Source organism: Centrocercus urophasianus, unplaced genomic scaffold (genome assembly GCF_019232065.1).
Source record: "Centrocercus urophasianus isolate 14NV4802_14NV808 unplaced genomic scaffold, USGS_Curo_1.0 seq_34, whole genome shotgun sequence".
Classification (NCBI taxonomy): domain Eukaryota; kingdom Metazoa; phylum Chordata; class Aves; order Galliformes; family Phasianidae; genus Centrocercus; species Centrocercus urophasianus.
In genome coordinates this window covers 4874596-4890631 of record NW_024884911.1, presented here as the reverse complement: position 1 = coordinate 4890631, position 16036 = coordinate 4874596, and the positions used below count along the sequence as shown (strand labels likewise).

The following is a 16036-nucleotide window of genomic DNA, read 5'->3' as shown; positions in this document are numbered from 1 at the left end:
GGTGTGGGTTTCGGCGGGAGCCGTTATGGGGTGAGTGCGGGTCGGAGCTTCTTTCTGCTGGGGGCGTTTGTGTGTGTGGAGGGGTCTCTTATTTTTAGCAGGTTTGTTCCTTGAGGTGCTCGGGTAAATCCACCTGTGTCAGAACGAAGTGAGTGGAATTTGTACTGCCTGCGTGTGAGCAACGGAAAGAAACGACGCTTAGCAACTCGGGAGGGGATTGCTTGGCGTAGAGACAAAGTCTATTAATCCAGAAACCGAAGCAGTTCTTAGCCTGCAGCTACTGAGCTGATTTTCTGACTCCTGTTTTCTTCAAGGTCTCCGAAGCACAGCCCGAGTGCCGGCTGATGGGCTGTGCTGTGCCGTGCTGCAGGGCAGCTGTGGCTGCAGGCTTTGACCCCCGGCCCTGAGCACAGGGCAGCCCGAGGCCATCCCACCATGTGACCCAGGGCTCCTGCAGCAAATCTCTTCCTTTTCCAAAGGTAAATCCTACCGCTGGTGCTTTGTTTTCCTTTCAGTGCCTTATCTATGAGGAAATCTGTGGTTCTACTTTACCTGGGTTTCACTTTTGCATTCGTTGTTGTGCTGAACGACAGCTGTTGCCAGTGCTCATTTTATGCAGCCATTCTAAGTGTTCGTGCTCCACTAGAACTAACGGGATCTGAGATGGCTGTGTAGCTTCTGTAGGAATGGAATGTTGTTTCTGTGTTAGAACTAGCAAGATAAGTATTTCATTTCATGGTCTCTGCTGTCATCTAGCATCCTTTATCAGTACTAACAATTATTTTTGAGTCCTTTTTACTTCACCGGGGGTCTCTGGTGGTCTTCATCACTTGTCCTTTGTATGAACTTTCCACGTGGGCACACGCTTAGTAGATAAGGTAGAAACGATTTACAGTCATGAAGGTTAGGCAGATGGAGTAATTTATAGGGATGCAGACTGCAGCTCTTGTTTGTCCAGCCATCTGGAATACCTCTGAGCCTTGAGTTAAAGACCAGTTAAACAACCCGCTCCTAAACAGTGCAATAATGCCTTTACAAATCAAAAACCCTTAACAAGGATATCATTAGGCTCATTATGTTGGAAGATTGCTGGTTTTTGGTGCTGGGCAGATGAGGCCTCAGAGATAGAAAATTTAAGGAGGACAAGTTAGATAATTAGCAATATGTATATGTAGTGCGAGAGGTAGACTGTATTTTTGCACTGGAAGTTTCCAGTATTCTTTGTATATAGTGTAGGCTCTTAATGAACTTATATAACTCTTTCACAAGAGGGTTATGAGTTGTTTTTCGCAAAGGAAGTTGCTGAATGGAGTGAAGTTGAGATTGGAGCATTGGCTCAGCTAGAATAGAGACAGGCACAAGATAAGGTAAATATGCAGGGAGGAGATAGCCTAGTATGGGACAGAACGAATGTGCTGACTTTTGGCAACATTGCCCTGCTGTCGCCATAGGAAAATACAAAAATACCTAAAAACAACAGGTTGGTAACAGAGCTTATATGGAGACATATCATAGCAACAGCGTCGGGAGGCCTGTGAGCCTGAGGTTCAACCAGCGAGTGCCAGGAGAACATCACCTGCGTCGGATTTAGGGCATCGAGCGGAATGCATTTCGCTGACTGGTGCGCAATTTCTCGCTTGCCAGTAGGGGGCGGGCGTCCATTATTGAAATAAGGGAAAAACTTTGCTGCTATCACTAAAATCTTTGCCTAACTAGAAATCTTTGATTCTGAGAGTTTCTCGCAGTAGCTGGCAACAGTTTATGTTTAACCAGTATCCATATGTTAAGTGTCAGGAAGGTTTGTGATCCTGAAGTACTCATTCAATGAAGAACCAGAGGAGAGAAAGGATAAGCATAGGGTAATAGGGCATAAAAGAAGTAATGCTGTTTCTGCAGGCATGCTCCTGCTTGCAGGATGCCTGCCATTGCAATTGTGAATAAAATCTACTTTTGTCAGAAGAGCTATCCTGACAAATTATTTGGGTTTTTCAACAGTATGAAGACTATATAATGTGACTTTTTTGTAGTGCTGTGGCTGTGTTTTTAATGTTTGTCATACAGAAAACTGCCCACTGCAATTTTTATGTAACGTTTTTCACATGTTCTGTTTCTTTGTTTAATTGCAAGTGCCTACATTATCTAAAACAGCTGTTATGGCTGGAGGGAAATACTTGACCACTCTGTCTTAAGACTTTTGTTGATCTCATTGTCTTTCTTTCTAAAGAATGAACGTATGTCGATGGTGTACACCGAGTGGTCTTGATACCACTGAATACCTGAAGAGCTATGCATCGAAACAGTTGTCCCCAGAAGATCTTGAAGGTTCCAACGATGACCTCTGCTACTGCTTGGAGTGCGTGGTTGAATACCACAAAGCAAGGGAGAGATTGCCAAGCTTGCATCGGGTAATGGAGTGTTTTGACTCTCAACCTTTACTTAGCAAGGAGAGCTTAAAACTGAAGGAAAACTTCAGAAGGGGCTTCAGTGGCTTGGCCTCAGTATACAGGGGAGCTTTTTGCAGGAATTGTGTTACAATGACTGAGGAAAATGGTAGGTTGAATTTTAACCATGCTTTTTTGTTTTTTTACACCAGGTTGCATAGAGCAAAGCATAAGAGAAGACCTGTTTGTTTTGCATATATTCAAATTAGTGATAACTAAAGTCACTGATTTAGAAATTATAGCTTGAAGCAAATCAAGAGATTGTACGCCAAGCAAATTAACTGCTCTGCTTTTAAAGCATTGGCTTCTGTTCAGTTTTGAGTTCTTCCTCTTTTTGTTTCGCTTTCATTTTTCACTCACAGTTTCCAACGATGTTTGAGTTTCAAAGCTCTGATTTTTGCACGTGTGTACGAGATAGAAATTAACGGGAAAGAAAGTAAAAGGCTTAGAGCTGCTGGGGATCAGATAGTCATAATCATAGAAGCTCGTGGGGGACTTTGTAGGAGATAAGATGAAATTCCAAAAAGGGAACAGAGACAGAGTTGGATAAAACCCGTCTGTGTTCCAGTGCAGAAGTCACAATATAAACTGCTTACAAGGCCGTGTTGTCCTGAGACTGTGGGCCTCCTCCTCTGTATTGCCCCACGCTAAGGCTGGGCCGGAATCTAACCATCAGAAAGAGCAGAAGAAAAGAAGAGATAGTCAGTGGGTAATCTGCTGACAACAGACTGAACAGGATGTTGAAAAGACGGTGTGCCATGAAACGAAGGGATAAAGATAAACTGATAAGTTCATGGCTTTTGACTCATGCAAAAAAGGGACTGCAAGTGAATGGACCCGGGGAAAGATCTTGGTGGGAAGAGAGATTGAGCCCACTGTTACAATGTGTGTGTGTGTGTGTATAAATATAATTTTAACCTTTAACCATTATCTAGATATGGGTAGACAATCCAAGTTTGGAACTCTGCCCATGTGTTTTTGTAGCCTAGTATGGATGCTGATGATTATCTGAATCAGTCAAAAGGCTAAGGTACTTGCTTGGCAGGACTCTCTGGCAGTCCTTAGCAATGTGAAACTGACTTGAAAACAATGAAGGGTGCTTCTAAGTTGTTACTTTAAGATGATTGTTAGCATCCCATTGTATATTTTGGAAAGCTTATTTGCATGTGTGGTGTCCTTATCTATGCCAAATGAATATTTGTAGCTGATCAATCATTGTTGCTTTTTATATGAAGAGATTTCTCAGGAGTCCACAAAAATGCATACCGCTAGAGGGCAGTCCCACTTGCAGGCTGGAATTAAGTGGGGTGACTGAACCACTGAATGTGCCTTTCTGCGTGCTTTGATTGTGGGGTATGACCTTGATTTCTAATTGGAGCAGTTATTTTAGATGACTAATATAGTAAGGAAAGAATTCTGGATAAATATTCAGCAGGTCAGTTGTTCTGCTTGCATTGTTTATGTTCTCACTCTTTCATTATTATGTCACAAAATGTCACATGAGAAAAAAAGATTTTTAAAACTGGTGTTTCTATTTTTTGAATGCCTTTTTCTGGTATCATTAACTTGTTTATGCCGTGCTTTACCTATTGCCTGAAATGATTACTTGAACAGTTCGAGTTATGAAAATGCTTGAAGTTTTAATGCCACTCTTTTTTTTTCTTCTTTAATCATTTTTAATATTATCTCTGGAGCGAGGATGTTGTCATTTGCACAAGCTGAATTCCACTGCAAAATTTTATTATGTACCCTGTCAAGAAAGAACCTTTGCAAAATGAAATTGCAAATTTTGAAAATCTGGTCAGAGTTTCTCCTTGTAGTAATATTCTTAATGACTTTCTTTGCAAAAGCAGTATTTTTAAAAATTGATTTTTATTTTTTTTTTCCATCTCCCACACTGAATAGGTTTTATTGGAATTGGAAACCTCCCGTCTCATAGCCCACATTGAAAAATCCATGAGAGAAGAAGCTGGAGAAGATGATGAGTTGTTTATAGTGGATGAGAATGGAGAGACACAGCTGCCTGTTTATGTTGGCCCAGATTTTGAGAATAACCTGAGAGTGCCACTTATAGAAATGCTGAAATACCCGTATCTGCTGCTGCATGAGAAAGTCAGTATGTATCCTCTAGCATGTAGTTGGAAAGGCATATGGTGTTGTTTGTACTGAAGGAGACAAAAATAGCAAATAGTGGATAAACCAGAGTACCAATTTCTTGGTTTGTTTCATGAGCTGATAAATTTATTTTTATTATAAATATGTTTCTCCTTTCAGGTGAGCTTTGTGTAGAAGTGCTGTGTAGAATGGAAGAAAGTCACACCTCCTTTCAGATTTTTGAGAAATATCCAGGAATTTATCTGTTTTTGGTACACCCAAATGAAGTGGTAAGTTACTTTTTCTGTTCCATAAAGCTTGATTTTTTTAATAATGTTAGAACAGATTCTAAGTGGTTCTGTGTTGTTGGTTTTTTTTTTATTTATTTATTTTTTTTTGTGTATGTGTTTTTGTTGTAATCCTTAGATTCGTCGTTGGGCCATCCTAACAGCAAGGAATTTAGGGAAGGTTGACAGGGATGATTACTATGACTTACAGGAAGTGTTGACTTGCTTGTTTAAAGTTATTGAACTGGGGCTTTTTGAGAGTCCAGATATTTACAGATCTTCAGTGATCGAAAAGGGAAAACTCATTCTTCTGCCATCCCATTTATATGATAATACCAACTACAAGAACTATTGGCTAGGTGAGTATTTCTGATTTGAAATGAGCCTTGTGCTTGTAACTTGTCTGGTAAGTAGTTGTTTCAAGTCTGAGCTATTTCAAGTGGTTTGGTTTCTCTTGGAGCTTGTCAAATGGAGAAACTGCACATTGCACATCTGCAATCTGTAGTTCAGGTAGTTAAATATTGCTGCTGATCTCTTAGGTTGAGTTTACAGCAGTAGTGACACTTGGAAAATCCTTGATTTGGTGAAACTTAAAACAAGTTTTCAGAAATGTACAGAAAGGTGGTTTTCTTGCAGGCATTTGTATGTTGCTAACAGTGCTGGAAGAACAAGCTATGGACTCCTTGTTACTGGGCCCAGACAAACAGAATGACTTCATGCAGTCTATACTTCACACCATGGAGAAGGAAGCAGATGGTAACTAATTTTTAGTATGAGATTGAGACGATTTCTAGTTTATTATTCATTTCTATCTTTTTTGTTTTTATTTTTTATAGTACTTTGTAGTTTAGTTTGGTTTTTTTTTTTTTTTTTTTAGCATTATAATGCTGGGGTGATAAAACTTCAGCTTTGGGGCTTATTTGTCTCCTGGGAGATGGTCAGTATTTTGCAATATTTGGATTATACTGACAAATACTGAAAAGTGACATTCATGACGAACTCCTAATAAGAGAAAACATGGTAGTGCTTGAAGAGAACAAAATTGATCATTTCTCCCACATCATTTTCACAGGTCATATGGAAATGAACATTTCACTATGGCATAATGTTAGAATTTTTAGCACTGAAATAACAAAACACCTTTTGGCCTTTTTGGACTTGCTTAAAAAACTGATTCTTGCATCTGTTTTATTTGGACTTTAGATTTTAGGCTTGTAGCCCTTGAACCAACCTTGTAGCCAGTGTGCCATGGCGTAGCTCTAGAAAAGCCTGTGAGCTGGAGACTAGAGCTGCCCTTCAGAGAAATAATTTCCTTTATGAAGATGTTTATAACATAGTATGCATGTTGAGGATATGGTGTCACCTTATATGAGGAAGGAAAAACACACAGAAAAGAAAATTAATTGCTTCCATCTTAAATTTGAAGAATAAATTGTCCTAGAGGTGTAAGTTCTTAACTAAGAACTGCTTTGTTTTTTAGATTATCAGAGCAGGGAAGTGGTAATAATAGTTATCCAGGTACCTGTTGATCAAATACAGCATAAGCAGTATCTTTCTGTACAAACAAATTAAGCCGACTTTTCCTAATTGTTTTTTCTTGGGGTTAAAAAGCATAATTGCAACCTACTCAACTAGTTAAATCCATGTTAACTTCATTTTAAACAAACAAAAAAAAGCCACAGAACAAAAGCTGCAGTAGGAATCAGTTTCACCCTAGTCCAGGAACACACAGGGCTCTTGCATTTCAGTTCTCTCCGATATTACTGTTATGTTTCAGATGATTCCACTGACCCCTTCTGGCCAGCGCTGCATTGTTTCATGGTTATTTTGGATCAGCTTGGAGCTAAAGTATGGGGTCAGCTTATTGATCCCGTCCAGGCCTTTCAAACAATTATCAACAGTGTGAGCTATAACAATGAAATAAAGAATATACGCAATAGCTTTATAAGGTAAGTTTTGCTTGTTTGTTTTGTTGTTGTTGTTGTTGTTTGTTTTTTTTAATAATAGGTGATTTTTGTTACTGGAATAGGGCAATCTTTATGACCACAGAATGGCTTAGGTTGGAGGGGACCTGAAAGATCATCTAGTTTCAACCCCTTGTCACTGGTAGGGTTGCCAACTGTTAGGTCAGGCTGCCCTGGATCCTGTCCTGCCTGGCCTTAAATGCCTCCAGAGATCTTAGTATCAGGTAGCATAATAGCTTGGTATTTGTTTCCTTGTCAGTGCTGCCTTAATTTATGTTGGGGAAGTGGCAAGGAGAAAAATGAGGTGTTGACAACTTCAAGCAATGCAAAGTTGAAGTAGGCCGTCTACAATCTCAAAAAAGTATGTGCTTGCTTCTCTTTGATTACTTGATATCTCAGGTATACTCAGATTTTTTTTTTTTCTCAGTGAGAAAGCCTGCTAACTGCTTAGTGCTTACTTGGTGTCATAACCAAGTCATACTTGAGGTTGAAGAAAAATGCCACGTTTGAGACTCTTAATAGAATTATGAAATTCCAGAATTTTCAATAGGATGATGCTGTTTTAGATTTTATTGTAGTTTTATATGATGACTGATTTGAGTTTACTTTCAGCTCACGTTAAGTCTTGATTATTTCTCCAGATTTTTTTTAAAAGGTATTGTATGATCACAAAAGTTTTATACATTTTCTGCGTGTATTCATTTCAGAGAAGTTAGTAAAGCCTTACCTTGTAACATCACTATTTGCTTCTTGGTCTTGCTGGAGTGAATGTATGAGTACCACATGCCAGTGTAGCCATAATTTGGCTGTACTTAGGGATCAAAAATTCAAAGAAAATTGACTTTAAATGTTTGTTCTATTTAATCAGTCAAATCCACGTCTTACCAAAAAACTCTTTTTTCTGAGGCTGTTCCTCCCTCTTCTCTGCTTCCCACTCTTTCACAAGCAGGATAGAATAAGATTTCACAGTTTTTACTGTCAGTGATAAAACATAGCTAGGAGAATTTCTAGTAGTGACATGGTCAGTATTTTAAAAGTGAAGTCCGTGTCTTGGCTGATTGGCTTTCTGATTGCTAGCTGTGTGGAATATGTAATGGTTAATTTTTCTTTTTAGGGCGAAATCTGAATCAAAGACAAACTACGATGATGAAATGGTTACTTGCAGTCAGATGGTATATACTTATAACACAGAAAAGCCTCAAAAGGTATTAACAGCTATATTTTTTACTGGCTTTTTAAACTGATTACTGAATGACAGTGTCAATTTAAATCATCTTTGAAATAGAGGGGAATACATTCTGTTTCTATTACTAATTTTCATAATGTTGCAAAAGGAAAAAAAAAAAAGTGAAGTCAGTATTGTGTGCCTTAAGCAGCAGCAGGACTGGCCATTTTCTTCTTTTTCTGATACTTTCAGGATGCAGAAGGAAAGAAGAACATGTCTATGAATTAGGCAGGGATTCTACTAAAACTAAAGTTGGTATTGAGATCGAGGCAAACACCATTACCTGAAGGAAAACTCTGAATTCAATTTAGATACGGAGAAACAAAGGGCTTTAAATATAGGATAGCTGATTATCTGAGGTTAAAATATGTCATTGTGATAACATCTCTGGAAGGTTTAAAAATGATTTTTTTTTTTTTTTTAAAGGAAATACAGTTCTACATTGGCTTTATAAGTTAGTTGAAGAAATATTTTTTTCTTGTGTATAGTAGTTTGATTTTTTTTTTTTTTGTCTTTTCATTTGGATTTTGACTTATATGTTAACTAATAACAGATCCCTTATATGTGAGAAAATAACAGAAAGGTTAGGAAAACAAAGACAGATGGAACTGTGAAGATGTGAATAATGATCATAATTCATGATTAATTTATTTTTCAGGATACTGGGTGGAAAACTGCTATTTGTCCGGACTACTGCCCCAACATGTATGAAGATATGCAAACACTGGCTAATGTTCTTCAGTCTGATATTGGCAAAGATATGCGTGTCCATGACAGCACGTTTCTGTGGTTCATCCCTTTTGTTCAGTCACTAATGGATCTCAAGGACTTGGGTGTAGCATATATAGTAGAGGTCATTCACTACCTCTGTTCGGAAATCAAGGATATTCTCAATGAAAGAATCCAGCGGTGTGACAAAGTTTCTGAGTTTTTTCTTTTGATCTTGGTGTCGATTATTGAACTACACAGAAACAAAAAGTGCCTGCATTTGCTGTGGATTAGCTCTCAAGAATGGGTGGAAGCAGTGGTGAGATGTGCTAAGCTTCCAGCAATTGCATTTACCCGGTGTACTGAAAAAGCAGCTGGCAGCTATGCAAGAGGTTCATCGACAGTATCTTCACAGGCTTCTAACTCTGTGCAGCATGCTTGTGTGCAGCTGATACGCAGCCTTCTTAGAGAAGGCTATCAGATCGGTCAGCATGCACTGTGCAAGCAATATTTAGACAAACTCAATCTCCTTCTGCGAGGAAATCTATCTTTAGGTTGGCAGCTGAACATCCAAGAAACTCAGGAATTACAAGTATGTTTAAAGCAGGTTATAAGAAACTTAAAGAGCAGAGCAGTGAATGTGTCTGTATCTGTGGAAAGCAGTGCAAACTCTGCAGCTTTACCCAGTGTTTCTTTGAAGCAAGAGAAGAGCACACCTGGTGATAAGATGAGTGTGCATGGCAGAGAGAATCTTTGTTCACCGGTTGCCTTCATATCAAAGGAAGGTGAGGATGGACGTTGTCAAGATAACTCTTTCACAGGCAGAAATAGTTCTTGGGAAGAGGATTGTACCGATTCATCTAAAAATTCAAAATCTTTGACCTCTACAGACTGCCTCTTGGTAAATATTAAAAAGGAGCCTAAGGACTTGATAACTCAGCAGTGCAAATGCCTGCAGAAATCATTTGCAAAAGAAATGCATGGGAAAGTTCAGGAAAATAGGAACAGTGATCTTATGTCAGGGAACTGTGATGTGGGTAATCAGGGCTTTAATACAAGTATTCAGAGTTCAAATTCTAGAAGAATTGGAGTGTTGGAAAACAAACAGGAAGCAGAAGCCGTATCACCAATGTGTCTATCTGCTCAGACTAGTGTTGATTCTCCAGAGGATGTTTACAGCTCAGATGTAAAGGGAAGAAAAGTGTCTCCTAGTTCCTCTTCAGAGTTTAAAGAAGGTACGCATAGACTTGTGTGTCTGAAAATGAAGATGCCCAATACTGAAGGGCACTCTAGACTATTAACTCCAATAGTGGATTTGAAAAATTGTGGTTCTGCAGCAAGTGCTTCAGAAGCAGAGCAACCTGTGTTTTGCGCTGGTAGTTCGTGCATGAGGAAAGACTGTTGCAAGCATCAGGGAGTAAACGCTGTGGGTGAAAATGAAGACAGAGAATCGGCAAATGTTTCAAGGAATTCTGAAAGTACATGGGAGCAAAGTGCTTTTCAATACGGGCTGGTCTCCAAAATCCAGGAACGAAGAGAGATGCCACTTGACTGCTTCAGCTTTGCTAAAAATCAACCTGGCATGCAAGGAAACAAAGATAACAGTATTTTGCTTGCAAATATCAGTGACACCGTACTGCAGAACGTATCCACCAAAGATGACTCAAGTTTGTTGTTGAAGTCTGTCCGTCTTAAAGACCAAGAACAGCCTAATTTAAGAGACCTACTTAAATGTGACCGTAAAGGTCAAATTTCAAAGACATCCTGTACAGTTAAAAATTCAGTAAGTGGTCACGTTCCATCTAGCTTTGAAAATAAGGGAGATATGTCCAATGCTGCTCTTCCAGTCAGTCCACTGCCAACCAAATGTGAATCAAGTGAAAGGTTGATAGTATGCTCAAAATATTTCAAGAGAGAAAACGATTTAGAGGGGAATGAAGAAGAGCATTTTGTGAGGATGGTTTCTGGAGATAATACTTTAACAAACTCCCAGCTCGATAAAGATCTCAGTAAATTGTCATTAGCTGCTTATGCCAAAAGTGTGAATTTTCCATCACAGTCAAGTCAGGAAAGTTCAATGCATAATAATACATGTGATGTTAAAAGGAAAGTGAAAAGTGCTGTAAGATCCTCCAACAGTGCCCAGAGTAACGTGACTCTCTATGATACTGATAGCCATGGCAATAAAACCATTATAATTTTAGACTCTTCTGATGAAGAAAACAATGTTACTGTCAATAAGGAAACAAAAGAAATTAACGAAAATACGTGTCCTGAAAAGCAACCTTTGTCAGAAATGCAGCATGATGTTACACATAGCAAATCAGAATCAAAGATGCCAAGCTCTCCCTTGCCTCTTGAAGACTGTGACTCTCAGTACTTTGAGTTTGAAACAGAAGTTGATGTATTTTCAGTTTGGCAAGATACTCAAGAGTATAAACAAGACGGGCTTTCAACATCGGTTGGTAGCAGTCATTCAGATGGCTTACTGAAGGATCACACAAATGAATGGGGTTATGATACAGATTATGTAAGTGATGATGCTGTGGAAAAAGAAACAAGCTGGACAGGGGAGGAGATAAACACTTCTCACCAGAAAGAAAATGATAATACAGAAGTAACTAATTCAGCTTTGCAAGAATTTTCTGCTGAAGAAAATGCAAAAGATGAAGTGGAGAATTCTACTGACAAAACTACTGTTGATAAAGACTTAATTCTGAATGCAGATTTGACTGAACCCAGAGCTTCTACATCCAATATCTCATTAGCTTCAAAGCTGGCACTGAAGAAAAGTACTCTGAGCCCACGTAAAAATATAGGTAAATCTAAGGTAGCAAGAACTATTCAGAGAAGTCCTAAAGCAACGGCTCTGAATACAACACAAACTAAAAAACTACTTCAAAGCACGTTAAAAAAAATTCAGCCTGGCAGGACAACGCCTGCTGTTGTTCCTCCAAAGAAAGCTCGACAGTGTCCTGCACCAACATCAACAGTGGAAAAGCTTGGTCTGAAAAAGGCACCCCGCAAAGCATTTGAATTATCCCAGCGCTCGTTAGATAGTCTAGCTGAATTGCGTAGTTATGGAAAAGTTGCAGGGAAGGTTGGAGGTGTGCAGAGGGGGAAACTTAAACGAGCTGCTCATCCGAGTTTATCTACACAAATTAACAAAAAAATGCTAGCTTGCCAAGAACTTCAGTTTTTAAAGCAAACAAGGCTCAGCAAAAGCGTTCGAGTGAAAAATATTTCGAGGAGTTCTGAGGATAGAAGCAAAAAAGCATCCACAATGGATACAAAGTCTGTCAAACAAAAGGCTAAATGTCTTGATAAACCATCTGCTGAAAAGCAAGAAGAAAAAAAACCAGGAGAGACCTTTTATCCATCTGTCGATGAGAGTGAACGTATCGCTAGCATCTCTGTGGAGAAGGAGGCTGTGCAAACTACACTTGTCTCTAGTTGTTCAGACTCAAGCAGAGCAAAAGACTGTGATGTAATGATTCCTCCTGCACTTATGGATTCTAGTCCGTGTTCTGCTGCAGTTGGAGATGCTAAAGGTAAACCAGAAGAAGGTTGCATTGTCCAGCCTGAATTTGGAATGGCAACTTCAAAAGAAAATGAGTGCAAACCAGATGAAAACAACGATGATGATGATGATGATTTATTTTTAACTCAGTTAGATCCTGTGGATATGGAATTGTGTTCACAGGATGAAGATGCTGTAGACAGTTCTATAGCTACTACAAGAACAGAGGAAATGGAAATAGATAGTACTGAAAACCTTCAGCAGAATGAGCCGTTGACTGTTGTGAAATGTAAGTTCAAAGACTGTATGGGGAAGGTGGAAAAAATAGGAGACTGCTGTAGCAAGCATTTGGCCGCCAATTCAGAATCAGATCACCTGTTTGCTAAGCCTTCTTTGCCACCTAGAAAACCTTCCACTACTAAAATTTTCAGCTCAGTAAGTTCTTCACGAAATGCAGCCTTCAGCAAAGATCTTGAAGATGTTGAAAAACAACCACAAGCTTTAAAAAGCAGAGCTAGCGTTGCAAAACCCGCTGTGTTGAGACCACCGAGTGAAAAGGCTACGCCAACAGGAAATCTAACATGCAAGACTCCAGGTTCCATTAATATTCCTCAGCCTCGTATTTCTAATAACGTTCTCCAACCACGAAATACACACATCAACAATGCTTCAAATATTTCCAGACGGCCTGCCCGAGCAGAGCATTGTTCTTCTTTTCTTGGCGCTCAGCAGCACGATCATAATATTTTTGTTAAGGAGGTTCTGAAATGGACTTATGAAATGTTTGCAAACTCCATGCAGTTTGGACCTCCAAATACTCTCCTACAATCTGTAGTCGCCTCTGTTCCCATCAGATTTCAGGGATACAATGACTATTTTAATACGTTTTTCCCCTTGATGATGCTAAACGCCTTTGAAACAGTAAGTTTTTCTTTGTTTTAATCAACCATAATTAGTGAACTCTGGAAAGAGATATAAAACTGTTTTCTGTTCACATTACAAAAATGTTCTTGATCGGTTCAGATATTCATCTGAACACAGGAGTGACTTGGGACAAATACAAAGGCTTTTTTGTGCGCATTCCCAACAGCGTGCAGTAGGGGATATTAAAAAAAGTTGTTCCTCTTCATAACGTTTAAAGCTTAAAACAGCAATATTTTTATTTTCTTTTTTTGCAAACTGAAGTTCTTCAATGACAGCCTCTGTGTTTAAAAAAAAAACAAACAAACAACAACAAAAAAAAAACAAGTTTCAATCATTGCTGAGAAGTTAACATGAGTGTAGGTTAATCTAGAAAGCGCTCTTTTCCAGAAAAATTCTATACAATAGTTTTAATAGGAAACATGGTGTTCTTTAGTTAAAAACTGTATGTTTTTTAAGGCTGGTCATTGCTTTTCTTCTCCAGTTGAAATAAGACAAAAAAAAAAAATGAAAAAAAAAAATTAAGTCAGTACCAGGATAATGCTGGCATGCCTGAGGATGCAAGGCAGAAAAACCCACATTTGTTTTAAAGGGCTGTGTAAGAAAATTGTGTTTAAAATGGTGGGGAAAGCAAAAGCATTTTTGCTTGCTGCATGTATCTTGTGTTTGACAGCACTTGGAGTTGTGATGAGTTGTTCTTCTGAATCCCTAAATCCTTTTAAGTGTTTTTATGTAGCTTTTACTTTCTAATACATAGCTGGCACAAGAGTGGGTAGAAAACCAGAAGATGAAAGACAGGACTTACTACTTCTACTTACAGAACTTCTGTGCGGATTTGAATACGGCGGAGTTTATAGGTAAGTGTGATGTTTGGTGTAATTTCTTTGTTTTGCTTTTAAATGAGACTTAGTCTTTATTTTCAGGTAGGCAGTGCCTAATAACAAGCAAAGTACCTAAAGGTAGAAATAAGCATCTGACATATGAGTGTCATGTCAATTTAAAATAATTGTAGGAAGGTAGGATTATGATTTATCTTTTTTCTTTTTTATTTATCTTTATTCTCAAAATACAGATATAGATGTATTGAGTGAATATAAGGTGTTTTGTCTCACTTATTTCTTAGAATGTGATACATTTTGTTCACTGATGTGGTTCTTTAGCTCTGAAAGTGCAGTCTTGAGTCATGGAATAGAGCAGTGTAGCAGGAATCCAGGTGTTGCTACCTCTAGTTTTTCTATCTGTTCTTGCCATGTAACTGCATGTTACATGTAATCTCTATTCCTCTCACCTTTTCTAATGTGGTTGCTTCACCAAATGCATGAAGTTCTTATTTGCTTTACGTACTAAAAGGGTCTTTAATTTGTGCTTTACAGAATGTACAGAACAGAAATAAGCATTTTGCAGGGAACTTGTGCTTCATCGTGATTGGTTCAGTACAGAAGTTATTTGTGTAGCGTTGGGATAGTTTTACTCATTTGGAATGTTGTTTCATCTTATTCTAGCAAATGAAATAATCCTTGACTTGTTCTGCTTTTACGTGGCTCAGAAGAGTGCACATGGAGTTGATCTCGTAGTCTTTAGCTTTGTGAGAGTTAGATTGTGTTTTTGCAGTGGAAACTTCCAAGACCAAGATATAGGCCATGACTGAAGTTATAACTTTCTTACAAAATGGCTGCATAGGTTAAAATGACCACATAGGTTGTTTTTCACAAGAAGAGCACTGAGAAGCAGAACAAGATGGAGGCTAGGATGTGCTGAACAGGGTAAGAAACTAATCCAGAAGGCTTGAGCAATGCCCACAGTTACCAAGCATGAACAATATGAACTACTGTGAAGGAGTACACATCTTCATTGAAGAGGGAAAGGCTGGTAAATAAATATATAATTAAATTTGTGCTTGTTGGCACAGCAGACGAGGTATCATAAATCAGGAACTGGGGCTTAGCAACCTTTTAGCTATTTCCTGATAAGAGTTTCTTTTTTCTTAAAAGTGGCTTTTGTAAGTAGTGAGAGATAAGGTGAAAATACAGAGCAGGGTAAGGAAGGTCTGACATAAGGACAGGTATGGCAGCTTCAAGAAATACTGTCCTCCTCTATCCATAGGAAAGTGCAAAATGATCTTAATGGGCTGGTGATAGACCTTATGGAAAAATGGATTAGCGAATGTGTCATGTAGACTGTGAGCCTGCTGTAGCTAGCCAGGAGGGGAACATGAGGGTAATTAGCTGCAATGAGAGAAAAGGTGTATAATGAGAGAGGGGTTTCTTCTCCCTTGCCACAAAGTGGCACATGCCCACTATTGCAGTAACAACAAAAAAATTTGCTGCTTCACTGAGGTCTTTGCCTGATAGAAAATTACTGATTCTGAGAATTTCCAACAGCTATCAAGTAGGTGTTACTGAAATATGTAACATGTTAATTGTAGCATTTTGTTAGTCGGGAAGTAGTTGTGCCTGTTGTCCTTTTACAGTGCTAACTTTAAAATGTATTTTTGTGTAGCTTATTTTGAGGAAAACGATTTGACAAAACAGCTCCATCCAAAGGAGGATGACTTAATCTTTCTGGTGGGCCAGAAGAAGAAGGATGCCTTTGGGGAAGACAGCGAGGTGGAGGAGCACCTGGTGAATCACGTTGGTCTTGTGAGGAGATTTTCTCGTGCGTCTGGCTGCTTAACGAGTAAGGGACAGAAATAAAAATGATACTATGAAATGTTTCTTTAGAGCTGGTTGATGAGGGATGTAGCAATTACCTCAGAGGAAATACTGTTGTTTCAGCTCAGCATGTCAGCATGCTTACTGCGTGCTAGAAACTTTGTAAGAAGCCAGCAGCTGAATATACAGACTTGGTTGGCTTTTCGTGCATTTTCTGCAGACTTC

At 38.8% G+C, this 16036-nt stretch overlaps 1 protein-coding gene across 2 annotated transcripts in view; it reads left to right on the top strand.

Moving 5' to 3' along the window:
- The first annotated feature begins 320 nt into the window (after positions 1 to 320).
- Positions 321 to 16036, top strand: part of SETX (senataxin) — a 28745-nt gene continuing 13029 nt past the window's right edge. The window contains exons 1-11 of one of the 2 annotated variants that reach the window (XM_042830665.1): positions 321 to 479; positions 2225 to 2405; positions 4347 to 4557; positions 4716 to 4825; positions 4962 to 5181; positions 5459 to 5578; positions 6600 to 6771; positions 7901 to 7991; positions 8670 to 13160; positions 13918 to 14017; positions 15660 to 15836. In XM_042830665.1, coding sequence (XP_042686599.1) covers positions 2226 to 2405; positions 4347 to 4557; positions 4716 to 4825; positions 4962 to 5181; positions 5459 to 5578; positions 6600 to 6771; positions 7901 to 7991; positions 8670 to 13160; positions 13918 to 14017; positions 15660 to 15836 — 5872 coding nt within the window. In that variant the 5' untranslated portion in view covers positions 321 to 479; position 2225. Of the gene's footprint in view, positions 480 to 2224; positions 2406 to 4346; positions 4558 to 4715; positions 4826 to 4961; positions 5182 to 5458; positions 5579 to 6599; positions 6772 to 7900; positions 7992 to 8669; positions 13161 to 13917; positions 14018 to 15659; positions 15837 to 16036 lie in introns of those variants that run through there. The other variant, XM_042830666.1, reaches the window with a different exon arrangement.